Below are 24228 nucleotides of genomic sequence, written 5' to 3'. Positions count from 1 at the left end.
CTAATAATAATGAAATAAAATTAAGGTAATTCTAATTATTAAATAAATATCACCTTACCAGAGAATTTCTTAATTCTCTGCGAGTGTGAAGTCTGCCATTCCGCATTGGGCCAGTGTGGTGGACTATTGGCCTAACCCCTCTCATTCTGAGAGGATACTCAAGCTCAGCAGTGAGCCGTATATGGGTTGATAACGTATTAAATATCACGTTTTGTGTCTTTTAACTATCTTATGAACGCCTTTAAAAAGAGGAAAGATTTGATTGTTTGTTTGCATTGAATAGGCTCTGAAACTACTGAACCGATTAGAAAAATTCTTTCACTGTTGGGAAGCTACACTATCCTCTAGTGCTATAGGCTAATTTTTATCCAAATATATCTACCTACGGGAACCACGCGGGTGACACTGCGCAACGTCTGCTAGTACTACGTAAGTAACTTTTAAAGGTTATACAAATAAAGATACTTATTTAAAAAATATGTATGTAATTCTAAATAAATGAAAGATAAAAATGTATTTATTCTTAACCTAGTATTGATTTTAGGCCGATACCTTCGAGTACCTACTAGGCACAATGGCTCAGAAGAAATTGCGGTAATGGAAAAGCTGCGATTTGTAACTGAGACAAATAATGGCTATTTAATTTCAACACTTAACACCAACTTTACCACACTAATCTGGCAACGCGAACTCCTGTATTTTGTTTTTCAATCATCTCTTTGTAATAGTTCGTGCAGCCAACTTCGACGAGCAGGAACTACCTACTGTGAACAAAAGATCCGACGCCTGTTATTGCCAACCACTAAAAGTTAGACGGACTTTTACAAAGGGATTTCTTAAGTTGTCAGGAGTTCCACGAAACTACAGAAGAAGGGAGTAAACGGGTCACAAAGTGAGTAATTGGCAAAGAGTGGGAGATCTCGCGTAGTTCAAGCGGAAATAAATCCACTGCTAGCCGCCCGTGAACGGTAATTGAGTTCGGTCTGCACTCTAATTAATTTGCGTTGCAAGCTCATCATATTATACATCTGGAAAACCTACGTCATAGTTACTTCGTTGGATGCACAGAACAGACAACGCTAAAACCTAACGCTTGTCTTATATCTGTGGTTGGATGTATAGACTGACAGTGACAGACGTAAAGGAATTGTCTGTTTAAAGACTGTTTATAGTCCAAGATCCGGCATTAGAAATATATCCCCCCATCTGTTAATTATTATTGATAAGAAATAAATGATAGATAATATTCACAGTGACACAAAGCTAAAAGGTTTTTTGGAGTTTACTCCTTAAGAATCGATTTTAAAAAATATGGGCAGTAAAATTCGGCTATTTTGTAACAATTTTTTTATAACTCGGAAGTGCGAGTTTCGATTTCACCTCTATCTATCTCTGTTTAACACGATACTATTAGAATTCGAAAGCACTAGCGAGTTATACAAAACATCGTTGGAGAATAGCCGTGCTGAACCTGGACGATTTTTATTTTATTTTTATTTTTTAATTATTATTCTACAAAATACATATTTAAATTTAGTCTAACCATGATGCAATTTTATACAACAATGTACGTTTGCCGAAGAACAATCTGTAACGATACCTAATGTGGATATTGTATGCGTATGTAGCCTACAGATATTATCGATCTCGCAGACGATTATATTTCACGTCTGAAGACTCAATCTCGTGAGAGGATAATCTCTTAGGCAGACTTCCTCATCGATATTCCAAAGGATATTATGAAATGTGGTTCCCGTAACGTAATTCTTTCCGTGAAGGATTTCATGAGGACGTATTAAATATGTTCGGAGAAAGGACTGATGGAAATAGAGCGTGACTATTTTTATTTATGTTTATCTGAGGACACATTTTATAAAGAATCGAGTGCGTATTTAGTTATTGTATAAGCAGTTCAATAATAAATGAAAATATATTGAACTTTTCATTCTTTTTATTTATATGTATAACATATTAGAGAAAAACAATATTCATTTAAGGCATCGATCGAACCAAGGACCGCCGTAAACCCATCGTGCATTTCAGTGCGCCACGCCGTCAAAAAAACGTAAAAGCTAAGCAAAGATAATAACATTACTTCTTACGTGAAGGTGGTATAGCCAGTGGCGTGCACAAACCTTTCTAACTAGGGTATGCTCTATACGAAAAATTATACTAAATGGAAAAATTTCTTCTATGAAAATTATGACGCCACTGACTACTACATCCAAATTCAAACCGTCTTTCTAAATTAAAAAGACTATATCTACTTTGAATTCGAATGGACATAAAATTCGGACAAACGTCATTTAAAGAAACCGTAAGTCGTCTGAAATAAGATACTGCTTTCCTAATCCTGTAAAATTTACCGAGTCTGAAGACCTTCCGATGTTTTACGCGCCAATCCCGGCATTTGCAAGTTAAGTACGCATTCTTGCGACTTCATGCTAACACAGATATTTTTCATGCCTTGAAGTTGAAATCAATTGTTTGAAATACTTACCCGAATATATGTTCTGAAAATCATGTGACAGTTGACCCGAGATTATGTAACGAAATGAGCATGAGATTGAATTGAGGTTTTTATAGTAGTAATAAGTGACGTCATAGCCCAGTGAATATGTTCTCTGCCTTCGATTCGGCGGGCGTAGATTCGAATCCGATCCAGGGCAGGCACCTCCAACTTTTCAGTTATGCATTACTGATTAGGTACATGTCCTTCAGAACGAAATGGACAGAATAGAACGGAATGCAAGGCAGCAGAATTAAGCATAGCAGTAGTATTTCCCTGAAAAGTTCTCATACTTAACACTCTACTACATAAATGTTGATTAATTGTGTCCTCCTTTACAAAACTACACTGCCTCGTTAAGTTTATTTGACTGAAAATCATGAGGGTTTAATATTTTTTTAATCGGTCCACAAATGACGGAAAATATACTGATTATACATAAAAAAAAACATACATGCAGCTGAATATAGAACCTCCACCTCCTCCTTTTTGGAAGTCAGTTAAAATGTCGTTAGGTTTTCTTTTAGTGACAGAGAAGACGTGAGTAAATATTATGATAACATTATCTTATTACGAGTACATGTCGATTAACTTTTTAGTATTACTAGCTGACGCCGCGTGGTTCCCGTTTCCGTACGAACAGGGGGATAATATATAGCCTATAACCTTCCTCGATAAATGGGCTATACAACGTGTCCCAAAATTCAACGATAAGCGGGCGCCAAAAGATTGACCTGCTCATGAGCACTTAAGGAAAAATAATAAAAAAAATATACCTAAATTTTTTTTTTAGTTACAAAATAAATTTTAAAATTCTTTGAAAATTTACACCTTGTATGATATTTTGAACTACCGCAGCTACAATTTCTTAAATATGCTTAAGATTTTTTTTGTATCGGAACCTAAGTAGTACTACTATTCACCACAACTCTTAAAAACACCACAATGCCCGCAGTTTTTACACAAAAAAATATCAAAATATTTTTTTTCCCTCAAATTTTTAAAGATTTTTACTTTCAGTCTACTTTGACTCATGGTCTTGCAAAAAAAAGTATGAACACCGCTATGGCAAGTTATTTTCAAAGTTGACGCAACTAATCAAGATTTCAAAATAGTATAATACCCTAGGATAACTAGTCGCAAAAAAAAAATATGCGTACCATTTGTAAACAAGAACTAAATTTCTAAAATGTTTTTGCTCCTAGAAATCACTTTTACTTTATGCACAAAATGATGTGAGTCATACGTTGCAATTTCCTAGAATTTTAATGGAACGAACGATAACATTTAAAAATAAGAGAGAGAGAGAGAGAGAAAGATAGCGATAAGTATACGTTAGAGAGGGATAGACAGATGTTCTTTGTTGAATGACAATGATGCAGGTAAAGAAAATCCTGTTCCCAGCAAGTCAGTACGCTCTGCTCCTTTGTTTACTGCGCAACTTTCCGTATTCAATTGACGTGGCTCTCGTACTAACGACTTTTGGCTTTGCATTTTGGACTGGACTTAAGTGATCTGCAAACTGAACTGACCTGGCATTATTTTGGACTGTGCCTGTGTTTTGTGAATTGGACTTTTGGTGTATTTTGGACTGTTTAGCGTTATCATGCCGCAACCATACACGCCGATGGAATACGCTAACATGCATCTCATTTATGGAGAATGTCGGTGCAATGCTAACGCTGCTAGCAGATTGTATCGAGAAAGGTACCCAAACGCTCAAAGATATCCAGATTATCGGGTATTTATGAATGTGCATCAAGCGTTTTCGGAGGGTCGTTTGCCGTCAGCTAGAAGAAACGCTGGAAGACCTAGATCGGAATGCGATGAAGAAGTTCTCAATGAAATAAACATTGATTCAACTACCTCAGTGCGTGCCATAGAAGCAGCTACGGGAATCCCAAAAAGTTCAGCACATCGAATACTAAAACGTCATCGGCTACACCCATATCATTACAGACGTGTACAAACGTTACTATCACGGGACTATCCACTGCGGATCGCATTTTGCCGAGTGATGCTTCAAAAGCATCGGGAAGATCCTCAGTTCTTGGATAAAGTACTATGGTCGGATGAAACAACCTGCAAGAAAGATGGCTATTTAAATCTTCACAACCTACACAGCTGGAGCAATGAGAATCCGCACCTGATGAGAGAAGACAAATCCCAATATCAATTTAAGGTCAACTTATGGACGGGCATTTTAAATGGAAAAGTGATTGGGCCTTTTGAATTACAAGGAAACTTAGATGGGGACAGTTATTTGAACTTTTTACAAAATGATTTGCAAGAATTACTAGAAGACGTCCCCCTAAGCGACCTTCAAAATATGTGGTATCAAAATGATGGTTGCCCAGCTCACTACGCTCGTCCTGTGAGACAATACCTAGACCACGAGTATCCGGGGCGTTGGATCGGGCGACTTGGTCCTATCCTATGGCCACCCCGATCACCCGACCTAAACCCCCTGGATTTCTTTTATTGGGGTTGTCTCAAAGACAGGATCTACGCAAAACCGATTACGACATTGGACGAGCTTCGGCAAAAAATCACTCAGGCTGCGGCACATATCAATGCTAGAAGATATGCGCGAAAAATAAAACGGTCGTTTTTAAGGCGATGTCGTGCCTGTATTAATGCCGGTGGAAAACAATTCGAACATTTACTTTAATGTTGTGTAATTAAAATAACAAACACATTTTTGGAACATAGTAAAATTTATTACTAACAACAAGAACAATTAAGAAATTTGGTTCTTGTTTACAAATGGTACGCATATTTTTTTTTGTGACTAGTTATCCTAGGGTATTATACTATTTTGAAATCTTGATTAGTTGCGTCAACTTTGAAAATAACTTGCCATAGCGGTGTTCATACTTTTTTTTGCAAGACCATGAGTCAAAGTAGACTGAAAGTAAAAATCTTTAAAAATTTGAGGGAAAAAAAATATTTTGATATTTTTTTGTGTAAAAACTGCGGGCATTGTGGTGTTTTTAAGAGTTGTGGTGAATAGTAGTACTACTTAGGTTCCGATACAAAAAAAATCTTAAGCATATTTAAGAAATTGTAGCTGCGGTAGTTCAAAATATCATACAAGGTGTAAATTTTCAAAGAATTTTAAAATTTATTTTGTAACTAAAAAAAAAATTTAGGTATATTTTTTTTATTATTTTTCCTTAAGTGCTCATGAGCAGGTCAATCTTTTGGCGCCCGCTTATCGTTGAATTTTGGGACACGTTGTATAACACTGAAAGAATTTTTCAAATCGGTCCAGTAGTTCCGGAGATTAGCGCGTTTAAACAAACAAACTCTTGAGCTCTAAAATATTAGTATAGATTTATAATGTTGTGTTCTAATTTACACGTAAGTATACAGGTAGTAGGTACAATAGTACTAGGTAGTCAGTGGCAGTAGGTACGGATGTTCATCCTTTGTTCTCGCGTGTAGCGGCTGGCGGTGGATGCAGTGTTGAGGCGGCCGCGTCGCACAAATCAATGTAATGCTGCAAAACGATCCAAATGAAAATGTTTGTCTAGACTCGAGCCAAGCATATAAAATATTTACTGTTATGTAATTCGATTTTTAATTGTACATACCTATATAAAGTCGAAGAAGTATTCGACATAATTTAAGTAAAGCTGAATTACCAATATGTCATTAAGAACCTAATTGTGCATAAACAATCTCCTCTAGTCCGTTTATATTGCATCAACCACCGAACACACGTCGTCATCAACCCATATTCGGCTCACTGCTGAGCTCGAGTCTCCTCTCAGAATGAGAGGGGTTAGGCCAATAGTCCACCACGCTGGCCCAATGCGGATTGGCAGACTTCACACACGCAGAGAATGAAGATAATTCTCTGGTATGCAGGTTTCCTCACGATGTTTTCCTTCACCGATTGAGACACGTGATATTTAATTTCTTAAAATGCACACAACTGAAAAGTTGGAGGTGCATGCCCGGGACCGGATTCGAACCCACACCCTCCGGAATCGGAGGCAGAGGTCATATCCACTAGGCCACACATATTATATTAAAGCACACACACATATTATATTAAAGCACTTACGCTAGGTACGCTTTTTTCTGATTGTGTAAGTATCGTAGTAGAGGTTTGGGCGAGCGCAGAAGCATCGTTTAAAAGCCCAAAGGCAGAAGCAAATGGGCGGAACGACTCTCTAAGGTGTCCACTGACATTTGGATCTCGGCTTAGAGGACATTTCTAATAGGTAGGGTGCTTAGGCCTGAGTGAGTTAAAAACTCACGTTCGGGTGACGTCAGTTATCGGGGACCACGTCTCCGCCAGCGAAGACGCTGTGTGGCTTATATTTGTGTTGGGAAGCGTTGTCGGTTATTATCTAATCGTCAGGATCGTAAAGGACGTTTTTCGAGTTATTAGAAATATAATCGGCTTTGGAATCGCGGGTATAGTTGCAAGTCTTAACCACAAGTTGTTTGGGGTGGGTGGTAGCTGTCTCTAAAGGAGTTTTCTAGAGGTGGTTTCACTGGGGTATTATTATCACTCTAGGATTATATCCTAGAGTGAGCCTGGTCCCCGACATCAAGTCATAATATCATAATAGAATTCCACATCGGTAGCCCAATCCTAGGGTTGGCACAGTCCATTCTAGGGTGGGCACTGGTCCATTCTAGGGTGGGCACAGGTCCTTTCTAGGGTAGGCACAGGTCCATTCTAGGGTGGGCACAGGTCCTTTCTAGGGTGGGTACAGGTCCATTCTAGGGAGGGCATCACAATCAGGCAGTTTCCGTAAAGACGTACTGCCGGTACTACTGGTATGTACCGAGGTATGATGTCTCATAAAAACTAGTCCAGGATATTGAAAATATAATGTATCTATACTTTCCTAATTATAATAAAACTGTAACGTTGAGGATATTTTTAAAAATTGTATTCATCATTTAAAATTTTACACCTAACGGGTTAAAAACGGGTTAAGTAAAGTTTTTGTATATATAAATATAAATAGAAGGGGGAGAAAAGAGGTGAAAGCTTCCTTCTATTTTCAAGCAGAAGAAGTCGCGGACGTCCTTAATAAAAACCTTAGTAAGAATGGAACAAAAAAATCGATTACTTACGGATTTTACTGTAACATCCCGGAGGATTCAGTGAAGAACTTAGGTAGTCTATTTTGTGAAATCAGTTAACAATGATAAATGAAATACTTTAACTATTTTACATACCTAGATGTTGTGTTGTGAGTGTGGTTCTAACATTATACAGTTAGAGACGGGCGGTCTTAATCGATGCAATAATGCAACGCAATTTGCAAGCCTCGTCTAGACTCGAATCAGCTTTTGACAGCCGTTTAATTAATATAATCAACCGGATTGCAATTAGGTTCCGCTCTATGCCATCATTAGAGGTACCTAATCCTTAGGAACTTAGTTTCCTAACTTAGTTTTTAATTTAAAGCACAGGTTATTGTTTAACTAGGTAGGCACGAGTAGGTAATAGAATAGGTTCATCTAGTAGGAGGTAAGTAAGTACCTACTTAAATTATTTTCTCAAATAGTCGGGAGATAGGTAAGTATTATGATATCTATCTACTTAGCAAAAAGGTTGATGCCTAAAAAACTTAACCACAACAAATTATCGATATACGACATACCTAAGTATAGACAATTATATAATAGCTACAAAATAAGGTAAATATATAATAGTTATAAATATTTATTAGAATGCTCACAAGGAAGGATAATAATGTGCAACCTTGGTCATTGATAAGTACTGACAGCGCCATCTAGTGGAATTCTGTGAAACTGATGCAGCGTTATGACATTACTAAGCGTGCGGATAGATGTCGCTAATATATGATATTTGTATTTATTAATGAAGATAATACTTAAATTGGCTAAACTTATTATAAAAATAAAATATAATTAAATATAACTACAACTACAAAATTAAAATAAATTAAAACTAATACCTAGAAATATTTATCAAAATTTGCAGAAATAATGTCGCTAATTAATTTAATTTATTTTTATTAATTTTAGACATAATAATAATTATTTAATAATATAATTTATTTATGTTTGGTATGAAGAAGTAACTAAATAAAAAGATTTCCTTGTAATCTATTATTAGGTAGGTGATAGGTATAATCGAAAATGAAACTTACAATGATAGGTGTGATTTTTTTAAATTAGGTATGTAAACGCTTTTATTTTATTTTTATGAAGTAAAACAAAGGAATTTATTTAAATATATGAAATTACGATTAAAAATTACATTTTTAAACAATTTGTAACTAGACTGTACACTTTGAATAATAAGACATTTAAATTTGACCGCTTACACATACGACGAGGTGGCCGAGTGGTTAAGGCGTTGGACTGCTAATCCAATGTGCTCTGCACGCGTGGGTTCGAATCCCATCCTCGTCGATACTTTTTGTTAACATGATTTGTTTTTTTTATATATTTAACTAACCTACGTTTGCCTACGATATAGTCGTTTTCTTGTTTTTTTTTTAAAGTAATACGCAATATTATAAATGTACTTACTTCAAAGCTGGTTGAATTTTATTTCCATCAGCATTGCATTTTGGAAATCGAATATATACCTACCTACCTATACACAAGAAAACTTCGTAAAATTAAATAGAACATTTAGGGAACTATTATATTTGGTAGCTGTGTAATATGAACTAAAACCAGTTAGACTAGTAAGTATGATCTAAACTCCTTAAAAGCCTAGACGTTGTTGACGTTGACCTGCAAAGCGAAGAACTTCTTAAAAATAACATCATGGAATTGGAAATGAAGCTGCTAGTAACTACCTGTTATGTTATTGTACCTGTTTAAAAACTAAACGACAAAAAATAAAAAAACTTGAAAGAAATCATTCGTCTTCTACACCACAAAATCTGCTAGACCAATTATACATACATTATGGTCGTTTCTGATTGTTTTAGAGGCGGTACAAAATACCTAATAAACCTATGCTAAACCTAAATTCATAATTTTTATTCTAAACATACATCACTGCATGATTTAGATATTTTAACTGAGCTGATATAGAGATTTACCTATAATGTTTGTCATAGATTTAGATAGGCAGGGTATTTATACATTTCAGATATTTGCAGAATTGGTACATAATAAAATGTCTCCCTGAAGGTCGAATGTAACCTACATTTTAGTGTAATCCACGACATATTCAATGCAACAGGCTAAAATGCAGGTTACGATAGCGAAATGTCCTACATTGCTCTACAGACTCTGCTATTCATGCTAAGCCAAAGTGAGTTATTGATTACGTAGGTACTTATAGATAAATACATTAATGGATCGATCTACTTATATCTAGATAAATAAGGAACAAATAGTGAGTAGATAACTAGTAGATGTAGGCCACATTATTTCAGATAATAGATACAATATTCTTAAAGATACGAGTATCTATGTTTTAAAATTCGGAAAACGAATACACAGGGTAGCAGGTTTCACCACAATCATTGTTATCGTCGTAATCACCAGCGAAAAACAGATATACTCGCCTAGATAACAGCCCAGTACGGCTATCGTTGTTCGTTACGAATTTATCTAGACCTGCTTTTATTATCTTATCGAGCATTACTGCCCTTTATTTTACAAGTCTTCGCGAGGTATGCATTGGGTGCGCCCGATGAATAAAGTGTGCTATATTGTTCTCAATTTTTGATAATTTTTGATAATTTTGGAACAGGGATCATGTGATATTTTTGCTAACGGAAACTATGTGTTGTGTAAAGTGATTGAACTGAAGCTGGTTTTCGTGAGTCCTACTAATTTGGATTGTCCAAGGACATCGAGGTTTAAGATTAGATTTCAAAGGTTCTAGAGGTAGGTGCCCGTGTATTATATATACCTTCTCAAATACAAGTAGGTATTTGCGTAGATACCTGTTGTTACTCCAGCGTGTAAATATTATGATGTAGGTACCTATTGAGTATCTTTTGATATATATCTTTAATTCTTTAATGCAAAAATGGTTCTTTTTCAACCAAAAAATAGCGTTTTACTAGGTATAAGTAGTTTAATGTTAGGTACAGTCAATTAGTAAAATTTAATTAATTATTAAACCCTAATCAGTGGTTTTATTAAAGGTGGGTATTACTACTACGAGATGTGATAGCCCGGTGGATATGAAATCTGCCTTCGATTCGGAGGGCGTAGGTTCGAATCCGATCCGGGGAAATGCACCTTCAACTTTTGTTCAGTTGTGCTTGGGTGCATTTTAAGAAATTATCAAATTAAATATCACGTGTCTCAAACGGTGAACTCAAATCGTGCATACCTGAGAATTTTCTTAATTCTCTAGGTGTATGAAGTCTGCCAATCCACATTGGGACAGCGTGGTAAACTAAGGCCTAACCTCTCTCATCCTGAGAGGAGACTGGTGCTCAACAGTGAGCCGAATATGGGTTGTTAATGATGATGATTACTACTAGCCACAAACGATACCACACTTTATAAATTGATACGTCCCGGGATTAATTTCTAAATAAAACAAAGTCACTACAGACAAAGGGCTTCTAATTCCGTATGTTTAATTAAAGAACAACAAAACCAAAACAGAATGTCTATTAAGTTCACTGTGTTAATTCCTCCTAATACTATCATTCAATATCAGGTCTAATAGGTACATATATCTATACTAATATTATAAAGCTGAAGAGTTCGTTTGAACGCGGTAATCTTCGGAACTACTGGTCTGATTTGAAAAATTCATTCAGTGTTATTATCAATATAGCCCATTTATCGATAGCCCCCTATTCCCACGGGAACGGAAACCACGCGGGTGAAACCGCGTGTCGTCAGCTAGTGTACCTATAATAATAGTGTCTACACAAAACGATATGTCTTCAAAGAACTCTAAAAATACTATCGTGAGTCACTTACAAATTGCCTGTTGATTATAATAATGTGCTGATATCATTATCATCATTAATCGATCTACGTCCACAGCTTTACATTCGTGTTACGTTGAATTTACCATTTCCACTATTGTTATGACATCTAGTAGGTATAAATACCAACCAATAGGTATAAATATAGAATCATCATCATCATCATCATCATCATTATCATCATCATCGTATCAGCCGATGGACGACCTGCATCCAGCGAATCCCTACGACTCGCTTGATGTCGTCAGTCCACCAGGTGGGCGGTCGACCAACACTGCGCTTTCTAGTGTGGGGTCGCCATTTGGGACCCCAACGTCCATCGGCTTTTCAAACTATGTGCCCTGCCCATTGCCACTTCAGCTTCGCAACTCGAGCTATGTCAGTGACTTTGGTTCTTCTGCAGATCTCCTCATTTCTGATTCGATCTCGACGCAGAGATACTCCTAACATAGCTTGTTCCATTGCCCGCTGTCTAGAATACATGCTTCTAAAACATAGAACTGAAGTAAACCATTTAAGTACTTATGATTTCCAAGAAAGCTTTTCATTGATAATATAGATTAGAAGGCCAAAGAGGAAGTACCTACTATACAACTGAATACTGATAGTGTTGACTGATGACTCAAAATACCATAGCACTATCGTCATCGAAGTGTGCATGAGTATCGATCAATCAGTATTTCCGGCCTTTAGTTAGGTATTATTTAAAGATGTAAGTATTTCACTTATATTATCATTATCTTTTAAATTCTGTTGTGACCTTGTGAGTACTGCAGTACTTATCCATCTAATTTTATATTTAAAGGGTTTTATATGTAAATGAGGGTATTTAGACAGATTCATAACAGATTGACAAGTCAAATTTTAACTTTTAATCGAACCGGTAAAGAGTATTCCTTTATAATTTTTGTGTGACATTATTTTGTTAGAGAAGGAGGAGAGTGCTTTTCTTAATGATGCTTTAGTCAGCCTTAAAATAGTGATCAAATTATACGTACCAGAGACAGAGCCGGATTTACCACAGAAGCTGAAGTTGAGGGCGATAAAATGACAGCGACAGCATAAGTTTCTTAGCCCACCACACCTATAAGAAATGCAGTAAAACCAAAGCCTTGCTTTTTATAGCTTCAAATATACCTACCCAAAAGTTGCAAAAACAATCCTAGAAACTAGATTATTCCCTAAAAAAATATATAACGTCGAACTGAGCAATCTCCTCCTTTTTTGAAGTCGGTTTAAAAGGAATTAACGTTAATGTGAACAGTATTCTTATATAATTTTAGAAGTCAGAAGCTTTGGAGCGGCAAAAGTGTAAATACAGCGTTGACCAGGAACTACAATTAAATCGCCAGACGATCATTTCATTCCTTGACTATTCAAAATTAAATGGCAATTTTGATACGAAACGTTACGTGCGACTGAATGTCAACCACATAATACATAGTTATCTACAAGGCGAATCGGTGTTCTGTTGAAAGAAAGATGAACTAATTAGTATTTTATTGAATACGTACTTACCAATTACTGTATTATATATAGCTCTTCTAAGCTTTAACATTTAATTATAATAATAAAACGTAATTTCAGAAATCGCCATCATGATACTGTTGGCAATAACGGTTGTAGCTGCAGCCAGCTGCGTGCAAGCTCAGTCGACCGCACAAACAAATGTAGCTCCAGACCTGAGAGAGTGTTACATTGATCCAAGTTTTACTAACAGAAACAACATACCACCAACCACTATACAAGTCCTAATAGACATTATTCAACAAATTGAAGATAATCGCAACGTCAACAATGTTCTTAATTTACGTGAACTAACGTGTTTGGTGCTGCAAAGGTAAATCAAACAAATATTTCTGCTTTTTTTTTCACGTCGGTTCCAGCATAGGACTAAGTAAAAGTACGATAAGTCTTATTAAGCAAATACATTTAATAACATAAAAACCATATCGCTTAACAGAAAACATATATACTTTTTTGGACCCTTTTTAATAATTATTGATATTAGTCAGTCATGTGGTATGCACATAACACCTGGATTGGATGCCTCCTACCTGGAAAAACTATGAAAATCAGTCGAGCACACCAGTTACGCTACTAAAATATTAGCGCTCTCTCTTAAGTAAGACTTTAAAAGTAATGAGCCGCTAATTGATAATGTTCTTTTAAATATTTTCACAGGTATAGACAAGACGGTATAGAATATCATCAGCCAGAGAGTACTATCGCCGCCACAACTAATGTGCTGCCATTTGCGCCGACGTTTCATTCCTTCTATCGTAACAAATTGCTGCTAAGCCGAATTCTCCCCGTGAATTTACAACAGTTGGCCAACGACACTGTTAATTCTCCTTTAAAGGTATTCTTCGCTTGCATTATATCCTCATAAGAAATATGTTAAGATATTAAAAATAATAAGCTAATCTATCACGTCGTAGTTGCTATATGACTTGTTGCCATACGGACTAAAATCCAGTTGAAGGCGTAGACTGATAAATTTACCTTTTAGTTAGTTTAAGTAAATATTTTTGATATATAAATGTAATTATTATGCTAACAGATGACAGACTAACGTGTTTTGAAAGGACCTGTGCAAGAACTTATCTTATTTAGATGTCTGGTCGGCAACAAACTTGAGGTTGTTGAATGGAGTTAATTTGATATTCACACAAATTACAATACCGGTAATACGTGTTTGAGTTCTTCCAGAGGCGAACATATGGATAAATGGTTCTAGTTTTCTTAAAGCTTTTTTCTTTCTTTCTCTCTAGTGTGCCATTTCTAATTTACAATTTCGTCATTTGATGTTGAGACCAACACTACGTCCCTAGAAATACTATACCCAGCAGTCAGGTGTACCTACGTACAATGCACTCATATCACCCTGACCTGTGGCATGATTGTTTTTTTCAGTGTGCACTTCATCGCATGTTGTCCACTACAGTGGATTCTCGAGCTCGTGATGATGGAAACAGCTGCAACCAACTATCGCAATACCGAGCTATAAGAACCGCGCGCAGTTTGAGGAAACATTTACTTAAAGATGATGTTGAAATGTTGGACGTAGCTAAACTGTTGGTATTTTGAACTTCCTATTTCACATAATTATGTGAAAACTTTCTTTAGAATAAATGTGCTACAGTAAATTAAAGTTTTAAGAATTGCTCATTGAACTAGAGAATGAAATGATGGGGTGTCTTGGAACTAAAGTTTACGGTTCTAATCCTAAACATTATACGAGTAGGTAAATTAACTAATTCAGCAGCCACTGGAAGCTGGCGGCTCAAGATTATGATTATATGACCTGCAGTGGACTTCCAATGGTTAAAAATTATGATGAGGCAAAATCATCAATCTTTAGCAGAGTGCCAGGGGTAATATAGACGTATCCTTGCATTCGCAGCAGTAAATAGAAATACCACAACAATTTATGTTATGGTAGCTAACGGGTATATCCAGGGCAGTATAGGAGATGTAAATTAAAATCATCGTTATCACAGACAATAACATGGTAGAAGTAAAATATTTTCTTTTTATAGAAATTCAGCGAAGAGAAGCGGTCAAATGATGCAATACAATCCCAAAGACGATATTGACGTTAGAAATTATAACCATAACGATTTATCTGAACGTCAAGTTGTGACACAAAGTCAATGCCCACTGTTGGACGGGGTGATCAGTACTCGGTGGGGCCATGTTTCTGCGGGTAGCGTGCTGGCAGGAATAGCAGCGGGAGCTCAACCTCAGCAAATACCGATTGAAAATCTGGCAAAGGGTTCCGTTATTAACATACCTAATGTTCAGTCACATGTAACTGCTTTATATCCGGCTACAATATCAGGTAAGTTAATCCAGGACTGTTTACACTATATTATGTTAAAAAACAAAATTCTGATTCCTATAATTTTACTTGTTATGGAAATTAAAATTAGCGTTACACTATCTGTTACAGGTGATTTAGCTGAAGCAGTACTTATACAAAACACAGAGAGAGGCAGCCAAACTATATCTGTGGGAGCAGCCGGTGGTTGGAACTCGACGCAAGCGCGTAGATTCTTCATGCTACAAGCACCCAACGGACTTAATAACATTGAGATGACAGATCCAGAGATACGCGGTGGTATCGATGGCTTTGTACTAGGTAGCGTCATGCCTACACTCATTCAAAATGTCAATTCGATTAGGCTATCCCAAGTACTAGATATGTACTATACTGCAAGGGTAAGCGATATTTCTAGACCAACTTGTTTAACTAGGTATATAATTTTCCAATTTAGTTATTTGTTTAAAACTATATTTTGTTGTTATCGTAACTTATTGTATTTAAAAATAATATTTGGCTGTGTATGTTAGAGGTGAGAGGCAAATAAGATGCTTTTTTTATCGATTTCAACTGATTACTGATTTTTCAAAATGCATAACATTGGGTTAAAACTAAAACAAATAATCAAGTGGTGTTACAATTGCGTTATATGCTTATGGATAAACTTCAGAAGTTCAGACTCAATATATATACGCTACATGACACAATTAATGTTGTATTTTTAACATACCTGGGTATATTTGAATACAATGTTAGTGATATGACGATAAGGACTTCTTGATCAGTGAAAATACTCATTAGATAGTAATAAACCCTATGTTATAACCAGAGTTACTACTACAATTGAAAAAGCCTGAGAACCATTGCAAATTAAGTTCACCAAATAAAACGTCACATTGAATTTGTATTTTGTACCATCAGTTAAAAATACGAAATATTTTAAGGATAGTAAAAGTGTTGTGTCTAAGTTTTACAAACAAGTTTTAACCTTAATAGACAAATAATTTTAATTCAGAATGGTGTACTGGATTCAACACGAAGAGCTTGCAATCGTAGAGCTCTCGCTCAAACTATACCAACGGCCAACTTAATAGGAGAAACTTTAGCATTCGCGGCAGCATTGGATACCAACATGCCCCTGCGTGGTACAATTATAGGAGGATTGGAACAGCCAGTCAACAGTGCTGTAACTAATTTCCAAACCTATGCTAGTAAGTTACCACAGACTGATTTTGAATTTTCGAATAAATATTCACTGCATTCATTAGAATGGAATGGCACAATGAATAATTTTGCTGTGGGTCCTCCAAACTATAACTATAATATATCAATATACGCGAAAACAGCATAATCAATTATCATTATCATAAACCAATCGGTAGGTACATGAGAATTAAAAGAAAACGAATAGGTACACTGTAGGTATACTAGGTGTATAATAAGAATAATTGCTATTACGAGTAGGTACTTAACAACACAGATTCAGTAACTAAGTATGAATTTTTTCATTGTAACATTACAGATAATAATTTGAACGATTTATCCTGTGCTGACACGGAAACTAGCACGACTGATTTTAGAGTTAAAACTAACCTCTACCTCGCCGTTGACGCATCATGGCCATTCACAACCATCTACCCGGCCATCTCGTATCTACTAGACAAAATTGAAGTTGGGAAGTACGGATCAAGTGTAACTTTGTTAACAACATTCGATGGAGGTGTCGTTGTCAATAAAACCTTCTCTCTAGCAAATTTTCACACTGAATATACATTAGCACGACATCTATCAAGTAAGTTTACTGTATTTTCTCATCATTATCAACCTATTTTAATGGTATATTACAGAGTCAGACTTCTGCCCATAAAGGAGTTGAGATATGGAGTTTCGAATCACCAAGTTGCTCCAATGTGGGTTTGAGGGACGGTCAATAAAAATATATTTCATCAACGTGCTTCTTTTTGTCATCAACATCAGTCAGTTAATGAACACAAGGCAGAAGTCTCCTTTATCCTATTAGGGGAGTTGATTTAGTGCTAATATCCACCTTGCTGCTTTAACGCAGATTTGTTTAGAGAGATTGTTAATAACTTCGTTACAAATCCTGTCAAATGTTATTGGTAAAAACCAAGATATGCTTCTGGCGATCGTGAATTTCTTGGAATTAAGAAACCCCTTGAAAGTAAGAATTAAAGTAAGTAAGCTTATAGTTATAGTCCTACCCAGAACTTGAATCCAGGATCTAGTAATCTTGATAGTTGAACACATTATCTACCAGGACCAACGAGGCATAAAATGTCAATGTAAGTTATCCCATAATATATTATTTCTGTATTAAAATTGAATATTATGATATTTTCAATTTATCATTATAACCCATTTTAGTGCTTCGTGGAGTAAATCTGGAAAGTGCTCTCCCAAGTATCACTACGTTGCTGCAAACTGAACTGGATAACGAAAGAGCAAGCAACTACATTGGTGGGAACTCCACTGTTCTTCTGTTTCTACTTAACTCGGCCGTTCAAATCAACCTAGAAATTGTCCAGAATCAAGCAAGAATTTTAAATGATTCGGTACCAGGTAAATAATACTACAAAAGTAAAAACAAAATAAATTAATCATTGAGGAAAAATAAACAAATAATTTATTCATTGAGGATTGACTTTCTTTATATATCGTAAAATTATTAAATTGTTTTTTGCATAATTATAAAAGAGATGATGAAGAATTATAATTATGTAAAGTTGCAAAAATTAATGGTATGAAGTTTCTGGTTTTACACACGCCTAAGTCTGAAAAGAGCCCACAAAAACTCAGCCGGTGTTTCTGTTTACAATGCATGGTAGTAGAATTATTTTGTATTTTGCAGATTTAAGAGTTCTGTATGCTTCTTCAACAAATCAATTAGACACTCTGTGGCCATTAACACGTGATATGCATAATGACATCGTAACAATAAATTTAAGTACAGATGGCACTAATGTGGAATCGAATATGGAGGGTGTGTTAAGAAGAGTATCAAATGGTAAGTATTTATTTTTAGATATCAATAGTAATTCACATGGTTAGTAATATGTTCTTGTGTTCAGGGTTTAATAAAAATAATCAGAGCAATTAATTGCTGAAAATAATAACATTATACGAAGTCCTTGTACCGTAGAGATGAATAATGGAATCTGGATGTCAGGAATTCAACAACATATACAAATACTAGTTGACGCCGCGCGGCTTAACCCGCGTGGTTCTCGTTCACGTAGGAATACGGGGATAATATATAGCCTATAGCCTTCCTCAATAAATGGTCTATCTAACACTGAAAGAATTTTTCAAATCGGACCCGCAGTTCCCGAAATTTGCGCGTTCAATTAAACAAACAAACAAACTCTTCAGCTTTATATATTAGTATTATAGATATAGATTGTGGAACCAACTTTAGTTTTTTTGTTATGTACATCTGCAAACAGTCGACATACTATATGTAGATTTGTTACAATAAAATTGACTTTACCGCTGTCTTCAAGTCTGCATAAGTGCATAGAGTCGAGCACATCTGCACGCTTTCACCGCTTGAGTTGTATATAAATTAGCTTTTAAATCTTTTACAGTTGGAAGAAGAATTATAAATCCCACTTGTGGAGCAAATTTCCCCCCAGACTCATTATCCGGAAACCGCAATTTTGTTGATTTTGTCGAACCTGGCTATATCAATTACTACTCTGTAAGCCCTAACTATTTCCACATAAATCATGACAACAGGAGAGTTCGTATCTCGCAATCTGTCGCCGGTGTGGGTAATATTATAGTTTGTCACTCACGAAACTTCATTCAACCTAGGTAAGTTTAATCTCAGTATACTTTTAAAGATCGCTCCCACAAACTTTCCAACACTCGCAATACTCTGAGAATTAAGAATGGTAAATACCTACCTACCTGGATTCTTTGATCTCTAATGACGGCACGTTCACCGAAATTAAGTGAAGAATAGCAACAGCTAGAGTAGCGATGACGAGTTTAACATCTGGAAGAACCGAAGCATCACAATAGAACCAAAACAAGCAAGTAAGGCTGGTGCAAGCATTAATTTTTCTATCTTCCTATACTTATGGTGTAGACACTATTCACTATTCACGCCAGAAAAGGACGTGACTGTTAAATTCACAAATGTATCAATTCTTTCTCACTCTTAACCATTTATCTACAGCATCTCGAGTAATTTAGGGAAATTGATTGTGGTGGGTAAAAAATGCAAACAGTCACGGAGTTAATCTCCAATTCTAGATGGTCGGACGACTTAAAGAGAAAGGTGTCCGAACCTTCAGCGTTATCCAAATAAACATCGCCAATGGGCTCAATACAATCCTAAGCCATGAGGGACTGACTAGAGAGAGATTTTTGAAGAAATTCAATTGTACCGCTGATTAATTATATCTATAGATACATCTGTTATTATTATTACCGACTCTTTAATTTTTCAGACAAACGAATATAAGCATTGGTGTAGAAACAAGCGACGTAGAATGCCAGACACTGACAGTTGGTAATACAGGAGTAGAGATAAACTTGCGAGGTGCCTGCGATGAGAACAGACCAATCAACAATTGTCAACCCTTCCACATATCCGTGCAATCGGTGATACCCACTACCAACACTGCATTAGGTTCTGCATGCACAGGTAAAATACTGAAGTTATTATGATACTGCAAGAACTAATAATACGTAAGTACGTACCTATGTAACTTGTAACTGGTAATTCTAGCGGCTCAAAACCGTGGTGTCTATGTGTGAATTATGATGATGATTCACACATATACACCACGGTTTTGAGCCGCTAGAATTACCAGTTACAAGTTACATAGGTACGTACTTACGTATTATTAGTTCTTGCTGTATAGTTGATGAGGACTCATCATCATCAATATCAACCGATAGACATCCGCTGCTGGACATGGGCCTCTTGTATAGACTTCCAATCATCACAGGACAATAGTAGCAAGGAGCATCCAACGGCTCCTTGCTACCTGCTTGACGGCCTTGGTCCATGTGGCAGGGGATCGACCAACATATCGCTTTCCTGTGCGGGGTCGCAATTCCAGCACCTTGGGACCCCAACGTACATCGGCTCTTCGAACTATGTGTACTGCCCATTGCCACATGAACTTTGCGCCTCTCTGAGCTATATTGATAACTTTTGTTCTTCTGTGGATATCTTTATTTACAAGTAAGATTTAGTCACACCATTGCTTGCTGAGTGACTTTGAATTTATTTTATTGTCTATTATTTTACAGAACGCGGGTGCAGATTTCCATACAACATTAGATACCAAGTGCAAATAGAAGAGTTCGGATGTTTCAGTGGAAGCGGTAGCGTGACGTATAGCTTGACTCTACTACTTCTGGCGTTGATTTACAACTTTGTTTGAAATATTCACATCTGCCTACCGAATTAATCTATTTAAACTTACGTATTTTTAATTATCTTAGTGTAGATACCGTCTTCATTTGTAAGTCAAGTAGCTGACTTTATTATTATACAGGTACTATTAATAAAAATAAATATTGGTTGCAATCACTGCTGGAATTCATATTTTCAATGAAAATCATGAAAATAGCTGCACGGGTTTTCATACCAACGCTGAATGCTGTTTCAGAGTTTCAAGAATAAACTCAAAAAATCTACTAAGTAAAAATATGCAAAATGACTTGAACTACCATATTATGTAATGTGTAATACCAATCTTGCTTACCGAAACTAATTATTGTGAATCATAGGCGGAAATCCGGTACGGTACATCTTTACATTTCATTATGGTACTGTATTGCTAGTCTAAAGTACAAATTACGAATCATGACAATACGCATCGTACGTATATAAATTAACAACTTGGTTAATGAAAAACCAGTCAGTGCACATTCAGTGGTCATAGTAACCAATACCATAAACCACCAAATAGTTTTACCCTTTGTAATTACTTTAAGATACCTTATACTTCTTTAATTCTTGTGCTGTTAATTATAACATACTAATTAAGTACGTAGAGCACGTCCACACATTAATTTAATAGTTTAATATGTGCTTGTGTAAAACCATGTTCGAAAAATGATACAAAGTACAATGATTTTGGGTTGTGTGGACACAGCTTTATCATGCAGGGTAGATAAGTAAATCTAATTTCTTAAAATTCCTTAAATATTAGTATCGCATGTCTGGAGTATTTCAAAATTAAGTATAGTAGGTACCTACCTAGGTAGGTACCTGCAACAAGCATACAAAGATATTCCTGAAGATTCAAAATTAACCGCTCAACTATCCCAGCCGATTTTACAAACACTTCTAAATGCCCTCGCGGGGCCGCTCTTTAAGGAGAGTACAAATTAGTATTCAAAGTATTTTATAATTAAAAAATGTCTAAACATTTATTATATTGCGAAAGCACACGGAATATGAGGACAATACGGTGTGCAAAAATTAGGAGATAATAATATATTTTTTATATTTTAAGATAAACTTGTAAATGCACTATCAAGCTTCCGCCTTTTTGTGCATACGAAAACAGTTAACTTTTATAGGACAATTAAGACAGTTTACTTTACTTTAATTTAATTTAATTTAATACCTATGTATAGATTAGTTTTACGGTATGTAGGTACCTTACCTAAAAGCATAGAATATTGATCAATTGCTTCTGTACTAAAAATATTGTTTTTCATATAGACACAGAAAACGATTTTTAAATTATAGTTTTTTTTAATAAAGTTCTAAATATAAAATATACAATAGTTTTTCATTTTCATATAGGTACCTAACTTCTTTATGAGTTATAGACAGAGATTGATTTTTGATAACACATTAAAATCGTTTCATTATCAATTTAAATTGGTGCAATTCACAGATGAATATATTGCTCAGGCTACTCAGGAGACATACTATGCGTGAGAGTTTTTTGGCGAAGAAGATAACTATTTTGTATAATCTATAGGTACCTAAAGTGCACACCTTAATTATAAATTTTATGCATGCCGCTATTTACAGAGAAATAAGTGAATTAGTGAAATAAGAAGACTGACGACGACGATGAGAAGTTTGAAGGTTGTGTTTCATGGAAAATAACGCAAAAAATGATTGAAAACAATAAACATAATTACCTTTATGTGAAAAAAATAGAGTTATAGAAGTTAGAGCTTACCATAGATTTATGGGTCGGTACAAGTACCGTTTACCGAGTTTACCACTACGTTACATCATAGGTATAAGTATGTTACGCAGTTTAGCCTTTATTTATTTTCTGTGAGATATGCCCGCGCCAAAATACTCGAAGTCAGCGTTAAGAACACATTAAAAAAATGCTGTTGTCAATGTCAAAGATTACAGTGTATGTCAATGTCATTGTCTAATCTAATGTCAAAAGTCAAAACAATTGCCATAATTTGTAAACAGTAGGTATACATTTTACTTTTGATTTTGAAACAAAAAGAAAAGTTGTTAGTTGGAATTGTGAAGAAATGTCTGGCGAAGACTGCGAGTCCCTTGATAAGGGTGATAGTGATGGGCAAAAGCCCGACAAAATGTTTACGCTCAAAAAGTGGAACGCCGTAGCGATGTGGAGCTGGGATGTTGAATGCGATACTTGTGCTATTTGCCGCGTCCAAGTCATGGGTAAGTTTGTTTTATTACTAGGACGCGTTAATAAATACAGTGGATCTCCTTGTGCTTGTCTGGTTCCTTGTGAGATTAATATCCATATCACTGTCTGAATAATTTCAGTCCTTACAGTCAATAACAGTCTATTTTAAAAGCTATAAGGCAAGACCATTCACCCTATAAACCATAAAGACATAGAGCTTTGACCCACCACGCTGCTGCAATGTGGGTTAAATGTTCAATTCTGTAACATATTATAAGTAACACTACCAACTTCTCGACAGAGAATTTTTACTTTAATACTTCTAAGAGCAAATAAACGCTCAGTATTTTATAGACAGGCAGGTACTGACTCCCTCACCTATTCCTTCCTTCCCTTATATTGGTCATATTTTAATTAATTTTTGTCATATTTATTTAAATATGACCAATATTCCCATTCCCCTCCAACTAGTCGGGAAATATTGTATTAGTATTGGGTACAACAATAGTCCAACAGGGCAGTCTGTCCACTTTACTGTTGAGCTATTGAGGCTTTGATAATGAGAGCTTATTTCATTGGCAACAATAATATGAAACATTATTAGGCAAGTACAAGTATGTATAAGGTACACATTATTTAATGTGCACCATTGAACACAAACTTACCATAAAACTGTCCTTTGATTTTAAACTACCTTGTTGAACCTGTGGTCAGATTATGTGGCTTTGAATCACAAGATCCTGTCTTATTTCTAAAGTTTCTAAAATCTTCTGGTATTATGCACTAGAACAATGAGTATAATATAAAAAAACTAACAGTCACTGCAGCTTTCTCTGCAAGAAAATTGTTGTAAACTTTATTCCATTACTAGCGGATGCCCGCGACTTCGTTCGTGTGAAACTCGATGTAAACTTTCAAATACCTCTACCCTACCCTACCCCTACCCTACCCCCACCCTACCCCTACTCTACCCTACACCTACCCTACCCTAACCCTACCCTACCCTACCCCTACCCCTACCCCTACCCCTACCCCTACCCTACCCTACCCTACCTCTACCCTACCCCTACCCTACCCCTACCCCTACCCTACCTCTACCCTACACCTACCCTACCCCTACCCTACCTCACGGAGCCTGAGACCTTTCCAACGAATGCAAAACCGTGGAAATCGGTTTGTGCATTCTGGAGTTATAGCGTCAGGAAGGAAAACCCGACTTATTTTTATACAGGGTGATTCGGTCTTTAGTGCGGATATTTTTTTTCGTGGTTCTGTATCATTAATAGAATATAAATCTACAAACAGTTCGATACATTTTATGTAATTTTTTTTTTTAATTTATGTCTCTAAAAT

At 35.9% G+C, this 24228-nt stretch overlaps 2 protein-coding genes and 1 non-coding gene across 3 annotated transcripts in view; all 3 read left to right on the top strand.

Moving 5' to 3' along the window:
- The first annotated feature begins 8838 nt into the window (after positions 1 to 8838).
- Positions 8839 to 8920, top strand: Trnas-gcu (transfer RNA serine (anticodon GCU)). The gene has a single exon. It is a non-coding gene; the product is annotated as a tRNA-Ser (tRNA).
- Positions 8921 to 10116: 1196 nt separating this feature from the next.
- Positions 10117 to 22022, top strand: LOC112056422 (uncharacterized). The gene is made up of 13 exons (XM_024096858.2): positions 10117 to 10360; positions 13015 to 13267; positions 13612 to 13789; positions 14344 to 14504; positions 14970 to 15271; positions 15383 to 15651; positions 16269 to 16464; positions 16776 to 17045; positions 17639 to 17833; positions 18123 to 18278; positions 18859 to 19087; positions 19729 to 19925; positions 20540 to 22022. The coding sequence occupies exons 2-13, from the start codon at positions 13026 to 13028 to the stop codon at positions 20671 to 20673; spliced, it is 2529 nt and encodes an 842-aa protein (XP_023952626.2). The 5' UTR covers positions 10117 to 10360; positions 13015 to 13025; the 3' UTR covers positions 20674 to 22022.
- A 636-nt stretch (positions 22023 to 22658) lies between these two features.
- The window catches only part of LOC112050915 (RING-box protein 2), a 45840-nt gene continuing 44270 nt past the window's right edge, over positions 22659 to 24228 (top strand). Inside the window, exon 1 of the mRNA XM_052891411.1 lies at positions 22659 to 22907. Coding sequence (XP_052747371.1) covers positions 22754 to 22907 — 154 coding nt within the window. The 5' untranslated portion in view covers positions 22659 to 22753. The remainder of the gene's footprint in view (positions 22908 to 24228) is intronic.

Source organism: Bicyclus anynana, chromosome 1 (genome assembly GCF_947172395.1).
Source record: "Bicyclus anynana chromosome 1, ilBicAnyn1.1, whole genome shotgun sequence".
NCBI lineage: Eukaryota > Metazoa > Arthropoda > Insecta > Lepidoptera > Nymphalidae > Bicyclus > Bicyclus anynana.
This window is presented reverse-complemented; position numbering and strand designations above follow the sequence as displayed.